General features: G+C 42.4%; 1 protein-coding gene across 17 annotated transcripts in view; it reads right to left on the bottom strand.

The window, feature by feature from the left end:
* The window catches only part of SVIL (supervillin), a 235,390-nt gene that overhangs the window by 128,895 nt on the left and 94,131 nt on the right, over positions 1-12,364 (bottom strand). The window contains exon 1 of one of the 17 annotated variants that reach the window (XM_058297752.2): positions 3,519-3,564. The exons of 12 other annotated variants lie outside the window; for them this stretch is intronic. In XM_058297752.2, coding sequence (XP_058153735.1) covers positions 3,519-3,528 — 10 coding nt within the window. In that variant the 5' untranslated portion in view covers positions 3,529-3,564. Of the gene's footprint in view, positions 1-3,518; positions 3,565-12,364 lie in introns of those variants that run through there. 4 more of the 17 variants (XM_058297757.2, XM_058297759.2, XM_058297760.2 and 1 more) reach the window with 4 other exon arrangements.

Consider the following 12,364-nt stretch of genomic DNA (forward strand, 5'->3'; position numbering starts at 1 on the left):
GAAACAAACATGCTTATTTATTTTCTCTCTGGTGAAGGCCTAAATGAATCACAAGTGCTACAAAGCAAATTTTCAAGAGGGAGTTTGAGGGCTGAAGAAATCAAATAGGCTCTTTCAACTGTGTGTGTACTCCATTCATTAATTTCCTCACTTCACAAATATTTACTGAGCACCTGCTAGATCTCAAGCACTGAGGCCAGTAATAGTTAGAAGTCCTAGGTACGACATACTAATATCAAATACAAATACAAAAACATGTTTCAAATCCTATTTAGATAGGTTCAAGAAAATCTGTCACTTTGAAATAGACAATTTTTTCAGAATAATCAAGCATTTTCCATACTTCAAACTCCCCCACTGATATATCCTCATACTTATTTCAGACTAGAAAGTTTAAACTTAAGTTGACGTTTTTCGTCTACAATTTACAATGACATTATACAATATCTCATTTAAATAATATGCTTCTAAAGAAGATCCAATTTATTTTTTGTTCAAATCTTATCACCAGAAGGTTACTTCAACATATAGGTGGGTGACTTTGACTTGGTAAATCTTTACTATTTGAAGTTATTTTTATTTCCATCTTTAAGACAGAAGAGCTTAAACCTGTTCTATAACATTGGCTCAGGCAATTATGATCTATATGTGTAAGCTTTTCCAAAATTAAATAAAATCCACAATAAATTAACTTATAAGACAGATTTCAGACAAATAAAACCTCATATAGAGAACCTGGTGATCTGACATGAGGACTTACTGTACTGTGTTGAAAGTTTTTATGTAAAGAGCACAGCAGGTCATGTATTCCCCTCATGAGTTTTTACTTTAAATTTCAAATAATATATTACTCAATTCTTTTGCCTGACCTTAAAAGGACAGAGTTAGCCAGAGCACACCCAAGCAAGGCCATATTTCTGCCTGGGGCCAGGTCCACACAGAGGCCAAGCTGCCGACTGGTTCTAGAACATTCTCTCACATGGCAAGACCTAAGAGAGGATCATATAGATTGTCAACCGGCATGTAGGTGAACGGATGTTCTGAAGGATGCTTTCTGACTCTTAAAATGCTCATCAACTAGAGGACAAGCAAATGCACACTAGGAAATTCTGTCTGCACAACGAGAAAATCCTCATAAAACGTGTGGAAGTAAACCGCCCTTGGAGGCTCCTCAGAGCGCCCCCGGGAGGTCCGTGACTGATGCTTTTGGGTCCCCTCCAAGGCACACAGCGACCTTGTTGCTGGTGGGCTCCAGGTTGTCAACAGGGATTAGGCTTTTCCCAAATTAGATTTCTTTGTGGGTCTCTATGGAACAAAACAAAACAAAAAAGAGAGAGAAGAGAAAAGCTGGCCTGCACATGCCAAATTTGACAGGAAATGGGGCTATTGATTGATTTAGAAGACTGGTGCTTACTGGAAGATTCCAAGCTCTGGTTGAGGTGTTAAGAAGTTTCCAAGTTCTGAAAACATTCTCAACATTAGGGTCATATAAAAATGCCGAGGAACCTCTAATCACGTGACTAAATGAGCGGGGGCGATGCCTGGGAACGGCGTATGTAGACAGAAAATTGCGTCCAAGGGGCTGACTGACAAACTAAGGGAGAGGAATGTTCTCATGAGGAAGCTGGTTAATCCAGTCCTCCACAGGACAGGAGAATGTTTAATAAATTAGATTTTAGAGCAAGTTCTATACGGAGCCAAAAACCAACAGCTGCAGACAGTAGAGATGAAGAATCAAGACCTCAAGTCATAGTTCTGGGAGGGGCAGGGGGACTAACAGTAGAGGCTGTCAAGTTCAAGTTCTTCTTGATGCCCAGAAGCAGTGGAAAGGGCAGCGCCGTCTTTCCGGACTGCAACAGGCTGTCTGTCGCTCCTCACAAAGCAGGACCCTGTTAAGAGAAGAGGCACAGCCCCTGGGCCCTCCGGCGGAATATTTCTGGATTAGTGGCTACACAAAGCCAAAGTCAAAGAAGGGTCAGACTAAGCCTTCCTCAGCTCTACATCTCCCATAGACCCACAATGCCTGGCACAGCCAGAACCCTTGCAACCAGCGTCGAGTCGAACAGAACTGACAAAGCCCAAGTGCCTTCGTGCTATTCGTGGGTGAATAACTTGGTATAATGAGCCAGACAGGCCAGGGAAATGGTGGGTCTTTTTAGAGTCACTAGGCTCTGCCCCAAATTCTCTGCCAACCCTTCCCTTCCACGCTGCTGGTATACTCTTTCAACGGTCACCAAGTACCCTGGAGACAGAGGCTGGCCACCGAGTGCCCTGCTGACCCTTACCCATATTGGGGGGGGGCGGGAGTTTGAACTCAAGATCCAAGTGGCTCTGCCACCCCCTCCGCAGCCCAGAATGACAACAACCAAATCCGCAGGGGAAAGATAATCAAACGTGATGTATCACTGATCACGTCATTAAGACTGGCCTGAGGTTCTAGAATTTACAATGGAAACTCTTAAAATTAATTATCCTCTTTGAATTCCTTAGAAGACTGACAGAAGGCGTGATATACTCATAAAATGCTTTTGTTTAGTCTTCCATGTTATAATCATCATTTGCTTATTTATATAAATATTTAAATATAAAAAATATATTTAAGTATGTTTTTTATCACCAGTGAAGAAATGTTTTCAAATGCATCATAGGGTACAGTGGATGGGCACTTGAGAGAAATAAGAAATGCAAAGTTCAGGATTCTATTGTAATTTGCTGGCCTCAAACTTTGATTCTTCTGCCCAAATGATTTTGGCCAGTTCAAACGAAATCTCATCAGATGTATGACAAATAATTGCAGTCAAGGTCAAGAGTGCTTATACCAGCAGTTCACTTTTAAAGCAAAAGAACTTTGGCCTAATAGGAACTAAACATAGCTAAGGCTGGCATTTAATACTGCTTTGAAGAGTCACACACTTAGAGGCACCATATCCCAAGCCCATTGGTTCACATGCATCTACCATGAACTGAGACGAAGGTCATCTTTTCATGGCAATATCTATTTTTACAAGCCAGCACACACACATACACACACATAATATGAAATGGTTTCCCTTAGAAAGGCAGAACTGCCAAATAATTACCACATATTCTAATTTTAAATTTGAGTTAATAAACACCAGGGCAGGAGCTGAGGTTTGATTTTAATTTTTACTCTACTAAAATTAAACTAGAATGTCCTCTACTCATTTTCTCTATATTCCCAGTGACAAACTCTATTTCTTAAAGTATAAGTACACATTTTTGGTTGTTATTCATATATATTCACACATATAGGCACAAAACCTATATAAACAAAGATAACAGAGAAGAAACACTACTAATTTACTCTAACAAGAAATGAAGAGTCTCTGTCCACAAAATATAATGATGCCTAAGGGCAGAATCCATGTTTTAGAATTTAATAATTTTTAAAAGATCATTTGTAGGATTAAGAGTTATCACAAAAGCAATCAGAGCCATAAAGCATTATTATATATGTTTAAAAACTATCATAGCGCATTAGGATCAGTAAAACTTACAGATATTCATGGTTGCGTTGGCTATATCTTGACTTAACTGAAGATGAAAAAGGTCAGATGGCAGTGAAGAGAGAATTGAAGAAAAAGAGGATTTAAGAGAGATAAGGAAAGAGGAAGAAAAAAAGAAAAAAAGAGAAAGAAAGTGGAGAAGAAAGAAAAAGAAGGTAAGGAAAAGAAGGAAAGGAAAAAGGAAAGGAAAAGGGGAGAAGAGGGTAACAGGAAAGAGGAGAGAGAGGACGTGAGAGGTACTCTCCTTATATTGTTCCTAAATATTCACCCACTTCTCTACAAACCAAATAAGGCTAGCTGGTAACTCATAGTCGACAGTGTTGGTTATTTTAAAAACATCATTCAAGCCGGGCTGAACTGTTTTTGATATATAGTCACCTAATCCAATTAAACCTGCTTACTTATCCACTCCTGCTACAAGGGTTAAAGAGGGGACGTGAGGAATTACCCTTGCCTTCTTATTCAGTGTATTTCATGGCAGACTACTACCTTCTTTCAAGAAGCAGGTAGGTCATGTGGTACTTCTGAAAAATCATTCTGGCCTATTATACTTTTGGTTGAAAAGCAAAGCAGTGGACAGTTATCTTACCTTTTTGTGTAAGAAACGCATAAGGACTTTGGTAGTTTTTATGAAGCCCTCACAACGAGCAGACCACCACCGGCCTCGTGCTGGGAGAGCCTCAGAGGAGGAGCCGTGAGTCCCCCAAAGGTTGTTGAGCAGAGAAGGCAGCAGATTCCCTGGGCTGGAAAGCTGAGTGGGCTGGTGGGGAGCAGCCTTCCAGATGATGAGGGGGTGGAGCAGGGGAGACCCCCGGGCTGCCGGAACGGGACCTCCAGGCGGTCGCCATGCGGGAGCAATCCCTTGGCCTGCAGGCTAGGATGGGGTCCACAGCCTTAGAGGTGGGGCCCTTCCGCCCTCACACATACCCCAGCTCCACATTCCCTCCCCTGGAGCCCAAGTGCTCTCACCCCACGTTGCTGTTGACACATTTGAATAGAAGGTTTATGAGAAAGAGCTAGAAGACCGCACAAGTCAGAAACTTGAGGGCAGAGAAGACCCTGGAGATGTGTGGTCAACCTCTCCCTTCTAGATGAGAAGCCCCCGTAGAGGTGACTGGAGGGGTCCAGGGTCACAGGGACCACCCCGTGCCCCCCACTGCTCTTCCCAGCTCCACGTTCTAAATCATCTGAGGTTTATGAGCTGAAACTACTTGGGGAAACACACGGCATCTCTCGTGGCCATCATGGTAGGTACTCAGAAATAACGGGGGCAAAGGAAGCAGCGCCGCGCATCTAGCACAGGTGGCGTTCCAGGTTCCAGGCCTCACTCAGCCATCACCTGGGAGGGTGCACTAACCACATACGGCCCTGCCCCGGGCCCCAAAGCACAGGATTTTAAACAGGGGAAAGCAAAACCTGAATGCCCGTGACCTTAAGCCAAAACCCAAACTTAGAAAATAGCAACACAGGCGCTCCGAAGGACACTTTGCCAAAATAGTAGAGACCACAAGCCCGTGGAAACCACGTTATCCCTGATTCTCAGCCCTTTCCCTTTACAAAGGTCTTTAAGTGCTGTCCTGTGATGCTGGGTAGTGTAAATGACTCAACCCTAAGGCCATTGTGATGCAGAAGCAGTGAAACCTGCATCTCTGGATACATAATTAAAAATGTGCAAATAAAACAGAATCTTGTTAAAAAAAAAAAAGAATGCTTTCCTTTGAAGAACGCAGTATTTTACACATTTTCTCCTGTAATCCAAGCATCACAAATTACACGGCTAGGCCAACAGGTGACTGTGAAGTTCTCCAACTTGTAACAGAACACATTGTCAAGTCCACGTCCTCTGGACCTGCATTATCCACTACGTATGGCTTTCTCAGTTTTAACTTACTAAAAAAGTTAAAAGTTTAGTTCCTCAGTTGCACCAGCCACATTTCAAGTCCCCAACAGCGCCTGTGGCTAGTGGCTACCCTGCGGTGACCACGAATTAGAGAACACGTCCACCCTTGTTTCTGCAGCTATGGTAGCCGTCAAAGCAGCTGCGAAGTTCAGGTCCATCCTCAAGGTGGCCGTTACCTAGAGACCTCGAGGTTCTTCTAAGAGCCTCGCTTCTAAGAAATAATCAAATGCGACTTTAGCCTCTCGTGCATTTTGGAAGTCACAGCCAGCCCCTTTAAGAAGAATGATGAAAACAGTGGACCTTCTTCTCTTTAAAATGGACCTTCAAAAGCTATCATTTTTCAAATAATTCTCCAGAGACCTCCTAAACTTCGGGAACCTGTTCATAGACCTAAGTTTAAAAACATCTGTTCAACGGTCATCTTTTACAGTGATTGCAACAGAGCTGACTGTAAGCTATCCATCAGACTTCTTAAATTTTAAAAAATGTGAGCTCGTTCATAGTAAAAATCATCAGCCACTCCCACATAAGCCAGGGAAAGGCCGCATGCATGAAAATGAGCTAGGAAAACTCTCCCCGTTACAATACCGAGGCAATTTGTTCTCAAATCTTCCTGTATCCATTTACCATTGATTACTATTTTCATCTGGAGCTACTGAATATGCTGCAATTAACTTTTAATGAAATAATTACCTTGTGAAGGACAAATGTTGAAATGTTTATCACCTTGAGTCAAAAAAGCTCTCTGCATCTTGTGCAAAATTAAATGTTAAGAAGAGCATTAAAATACAATGTAGGCAGGAAGGAGCTTATTTTCTTGTGTGTGTGAAATCAACTTCATCAGCAGTAGAGGTGACACATGAATTATCTTAAAAAGAAGAGGACACTGAGTGAGAGGTTACAGACTCCAGAGTTTCAGCTGTGAGCCCTTGACAGTGCTAGTGCTACACAGTAGTTTATCTATGGTAACCAAGCTCTTGCCAAACTCACTTCAAAGTCTCCAGGTAAAATCATTATTTTTTCCCTTAAGTTTAATTTTTTTTAAAAAGTTCTATTTTTTGCTAAGTTAAATAAAAGTTTCAAAACAGACAAAGTCTGAAGGCAAGAAAGATGTCAAGTTGATTCCATTATTTATTTCTGGAACATCCTGGTTGAATAATAAACATCAACCTTTGCCTCAGCAGTGAAGCAATACTTTATAGATAGTAATTCATGGTGGCCGAGAGGAACACATGAAAAAATAGAGAAAGAGACGGCGATCGGATCTGAACTTGCCTAAATCAAACAGATTTTTTAAAAAAATCTTATGAACTTTATCAGTATAAATTATAGGGGATTTTTAGAAGATAGAAAAAGCAAAGAGTAGTTAGATGCCAACCCTTATCAAGTACCTTCTATGGGTTAGGATCTATGGCAGGCATTTTATGTTCTGTCATTTAATTACATTTTAAAGACACATTCAGGGTTGAAGCTCAAGAAAACAACACAGGTCACAGGAGTATTCGGTCCATTAGAACATAAGCTCCATGAGGGCAGGGGTTTTGCTTTTCACTGCTCTGTCCTCAACACTTATCCCAGACCCAGCACACAGTAGATATTCAGAAAATAACTGTGCACAGTGGCCATGTATGCCAGTGGACAGCTAATAAACAGAAAGAGGGGGAGAAGCTCAGAAACCGTATTTCTCCTAAGGGCAGGATACTCAGGCACCCCTACTGAGAATGCTGTGGCCACTTTGGGGTTTCTCACCAGGAGAAAAGGAAAAGTTCAAAATTCAACAAGAATAAATCAGGTTAGAGCAATGGATATTTAGGTACTTAAATGAAGGTAAAACAAACTATGAGAGCTTGATCTGAAGAGATGGCAGAAACTTCCAAAAATAATGGATTGAAGACAAAGAATGGCAAGCAAGCCAATTAAGGAGAGAGAAGAAACAGGCTGTCTACTTCAAGAGAATCAAGTACAGTGAGATGACGTCAAGGAAAAAAAAATGCTTTTGTTCAAGATACTTCTAATGTGTTCTTGCGTTGACTCCCTGAGTCTTTCCAGGGCATGACAAACTATTTACAAGCCCTGAAATCTTCGGATTACAGAATCCAAAGAGGCAGAAGGACTTAGAAATCCTCCAGTCCAACCCTCATTTTAACAAACTAGGACAAGAAGGCTCAGAGAGGTTACGTAACCTACCCCAGGCCACACAGCTGGTTATTAACTAGACCAGAGCTGCACCCACTTACTCTATCATAGCCCAGAGCATTCTTCAGTGTCAAACACCTTCAAACTCCAAAAGTAATTTTTTTCCTCCCTGAAAGCTGGGGGAATGCTTCACAGGGCTTTTTTTTTTTTTTTTTTTGCCAAGGTGAATAGAGCAGCCGCTTAGATGAATTGTTTGCTCTCATTGCTTTCATACTACTTTCTTTCCATCTAGCCCCTACTCCACCTTCTTACTGCAACTTCCTTTTGAAATATTTAAGAATGCGAGCTGCCTAACAGCTCCTGGAAGCCTCTGGAGAGAAGAACTGATACAAATCCAAATAAATAAATTCCATCTCAAATGGGAGGGTCCTTTGTTAGGGTATAATGCATTTCATGAAGTTAGTCATTCAAGCTGAAAGCATCACACAAATTTTTACCTGTTCCCTGAATTTTTAAATATTAGACATGTCCAATAAAAATGTATGAACTAATAAAGCCAAGTGATTATGTGTGTGTGGCTAAAATGAACATCTGGTGGAAATTAAAACCATAAGCATAATTTGCAGGCCACCAACCTCTTATCGGCATGCCCAAGCTTTCCCCCTAACCTGGACGAAACCTATCTGGTGCTTAGCTGCCTTAGGCATCTGCAACAGGATTTGCAAACAAATAATGGGCCTCAAAATATCACTTGTCTTTGTATTTCATACTTGCAACTATTGAAGCAATGAATTAACTGCAAAACAAGCTGATGTAGCTGAATTTTGTAACCATCCTAGTACATGGTATACTAAAACATCAGTTTAAATTTAAAAAAAAAACACCTTTTCTAAGGAAATTTGTTCACCAAAACAGTATTACAACTCTAAAGGTTATTTGAGCTTTAACAGCCTACCTCTTAATTCACTATATTTTTAGGTTCTAAAAAATCAACTACTCTTCTTTTTTGGGTTTGGCTGGAGTTGTTTGTCTTTGGTGAGTGTGCAACAGGTGTGCAAGTGCACACCAGTATAATGTGTATATAATTTAAATTTTTGGTTTAATGGGATAAAGTCAGGTATAATATTTTAGAATGTATGAAAAAGTGTTCACTTAAAATCTTATAAATATTTAAACTATTTAAGATCTTAAAAATCTAAAAACATCAGTTTGATTTTTCCATTCAATGATCACATGTATCTGGGCTTAGAGTAAATATCCACTTCCCCTACTTCAAATATAACTGAAAATCCAGGAAAAGAGGAAAGAGACCTCTGATTAACAAAAATATCATTTTCAAATTGCAGGTGCATTATCTGTAGAAACCTTTTGGGCCTTCATCAGAACCTAAATGTTCTTTAGGCATAATTCTATCGGTCCTGGTTATCTAGCATATGAGTCTAACACCGCTAATCAGAAGTTAATTTATTAAGGGAAGAAGGGCTGCTATGAGATTTGTTTGCTGCTTAAAAGTTCCTTAAAGTTGGTAGAAAATAACAAGATCCAAATAACACATTTCATCTGAAATGGACAGGTCATGTAATTCAACCTATAGAAGAGCAGCCCAAGAATGTTTGCCTTCACCTGGAGCCTAAGAAGGGAGAGCTGAGCGAGCAGAGAGACAGGGACTGCTTTTTAACAATTAAGCAGACTGCCCCCTGTCACAGCAGTCTGTGGGCGTGCCGCGCAGAGATCAGAGCTCCGCCCACCCCGGCAGACCCTGGGACGGGATTCCACACAGAGGGGTGCGAGGGATAAACTGCAGGGGGAACTGAGACACGGCGTGGAAAGAACAGTCCCACGGGCTGTGGGTGCGAGGAGTGGATGGTGGTGAAAGGAGCACGGGACAGCTGCAGGTCAAGAGAAGCTTTCTTTAGGACGGAGGAAACGCGAGCATGCTTTCCACATGGGAAGGAGGAGTCAGAAGAAAGGCAAAAATGGAAAATAAGAGGAAATAAGTGTGCAGGCTCGGAGTGGAAAGTGCTGGAATGAGAAGTGCAGAGGAAGGGGCCGGCCTTGAAAGACCCTCTCTACCGCTGAGAAGCCTGCTTCAAGACCCTCGTCCCACCTGGTTGCTCTGGAGGAGACCAGAGCTGGCCCTAAGGCCTCACCTGGGATCTTGTTTGCCAAAACTCTGGGCCACCCTCGACCTCCAAAATCGGAATCTGCACCGTTAACAAGATCGCAGGCAGTTCCAGAGCCCATTAAAGTCACAAGTGCCGATTTAAAGCCCTGGCCATGAAAACAAGCCAGATCTGGGTTCAAACGCAGACTACCTTTTTGAGCAGTCTGTGCCCTTGGGCAAGTTCCATAGCCTGAAGCCTCAGTTTTTTTCCTCTGTAAAATGACGATCATAGGTCCACTATTTTTCTGGGGCTATCTGAAAGTTAAATGAGATAATATAGGCAAAGGACTTGGCATTGAGCTTGGCACATAGTGATAATATGAATGCCATGTCGTTGTCCAACGCTCCCCTGACCTGTATTAGTAACTTCGCTTGCATGTCTGAAACCTCTTAGAATATGAGTTCACCAAGGACAGGGTACCCTCTTCAGTTATCTTGGTCTCATAGCGTCCAACACACAGCTCTGCCCACAGCAGAAGCGCTCACTAAATCCCCGCTCTAACACGGGTGAATCAATGATCCCACAGTAAGAATTAAAGCTATGCCTTTTCTTGTGTCTACACAAAAGCCGGTTATAAATAGGCTATGAAGTTGTTTAGGATTAAAGGATCGGCTTTCAGAACAGAATAAACAAGTTACAAAGCAAAATATCTTCTTCTTTCAAATACCTCCTCAACAGGGAGTGCCTCTTCGAGTCCCTGTCAAGGTGCTCTGCTCCCTCCTGCAGGTCAAAAGTGCAAAGCAAGCTGGAGATCTTTTACCCTAAGAAGATGAAGTCTAATGGCTGGAAAAAGCACGTAAATCCAGTCCCACACCCAGATGAGTTTCCTCATCTTAGGCAAGGTTCCAATAATGAAGTGCCTGGCTTCACTGAATGCACCTTAATTTCCTGCGCTGGCAAGAGCTTGATTACAGAAACCTCATCAGGCTCGTTACAGTAAGACAAATCTTTCTGCTTGCATTATTAGATATGAGGGAAAAAACAGCATTTCTAATCCAGAACACTCACTTCAACAGCGGCTCACATGTGAAGATGGCAAATTGTTTTATGAAATGGAGCTAAATTTTGATACCATGAACCCACAAGTCATTATCACCAGGTCCTTTCAGTCAAGCCACTGGACACTCGGCCTAGGGGAGAAGGGACCTGCAGGACACATAGGGCAGGACAGGCTGGCGTTGAGGCTCTGGCCAGAAGAAGCTTCCAGCAGATATCACCTCTCTGGGACCAGGAACACTCCAGGTTGGCGGTGCTTCTGGTCAGAGGGAGGCGCCTCCTGAGACCAACCTCTTCAGGTAAAACTGCACTGGGTGCTTGCAAAACCTCGGTGGCCCTAGAGGGAGCTGGCTCTCCCTGTTAATCTGGGATTAACAAGGGATAAGGCAGCCCGTATGCTAACGACAGTAAGAGGCCACCAGTGGTTCGCATTCCGCAGCTTTCCGTGCAGCCTGCGACCCTGGACTTCTCGAAAAGCCAAATGGCCTTTTTCTTTGGTACAATTCTTCAAGTGTAGAATTTTAAACAGCCCCTGGTGTGGCCAAAGGTGCTGATTCCGAATTGAAATTCGGAATCCTCCAGAAGTCTGGTCACCAAGACGCCTCGTTTCTCTGGAGGCTAGCAAGCACCGTCCGCCCTTGACGGAAGGAGGCCTGGAGAAGGAGCCTCGGGTGCCCTCTCTCTGCCCACTGGTGTCGCCTCTTCTCTCCACAGATGTGACACGGGCGGTCCCGCCTGGCAGGCCACCCAGCTCCCAGCTCCCAGCTTGGAGAAGAGGCAGCGCCGCTGAAGCTCAGGCCCTGGCTCTCTCCGAGTCCGAGGGCGTCATTTCTGTCTTGCCCTTTCCTCAACAGGGCCCTTCCCAGCACTTTGGCCAGGGCAATTCTCTGCTGTTTGGGGAGCCTCACATTCAGGACGTTTACAATTCTTAACCACACTCCTCCCAAATGCCAGTTATTGTGAAAATCAGAAACCCCCCCCAAATACCAAAGGCCCCCTAGCGTGTGGCACGCCCTCAGGCTGAGGAAGGCCCAGAGCGCTCACCTGTGAAGCCCTGCTCCGTACGTTCTCTTGGTTTTCTAAGATAAAAATAATTATTTTCATACTGGTCCATCCGATGCTCCTTTTATTGAAAAATCCTTTTTCTCAAAAAGGAGCACTATGTCAAGTATAACATAAACACTCTACAGCTCATTGCTATTTTGCAGTAGAAGCAAACTGCCAAGTTAAATTACAAAGGGACTACAGCTATCCATAGGGTTTTAAACAGCTGACGAGATTTTTTTTTCTTGGTGACTTTTAAAATGAAACAGTCCAATTAAAGGAAGATTTTTCTCATATGTTCTGGAACTTCAGAGAACTCTCAAAGCAAAGACTGTGCAAAAGCATCATTGATGGTTCATATTTCCATGTGTATTAATAATATTAGAGAAAAAAAACTTGCCCTTCTCAACTCCACCCCATACGTTTAAGGTTAATTTATTAACACTTTCTATTGTGAACAAGCTTTTAATTCCAAGATTTAAGTGCAAACATTTAGACAGAATAAATTTACTAAGTTACATTAATAAAATTGTTAGTAATAAACTTCTCTAGACCATCAAAGTAAGACCTGATAGTTTTTAAGGGAAAAGAATTCC

Source organism: Dasypus novemcinctus, chromosome 5 (assembly GCF_030445035.2).
Source record: "Dasypus novemcinctus isolate mDasNov1 chromosome 5, mDasNov1.1.hap2, whole genome shotgun sequence".
Classification (NCBI taxonomy): domain Eukaryota; kingdom Metazoa; phylum Chordata; class Mammalia; order Cingulata; family Dasypodidae; genus Dasypus; species Dasypus novemcinctus.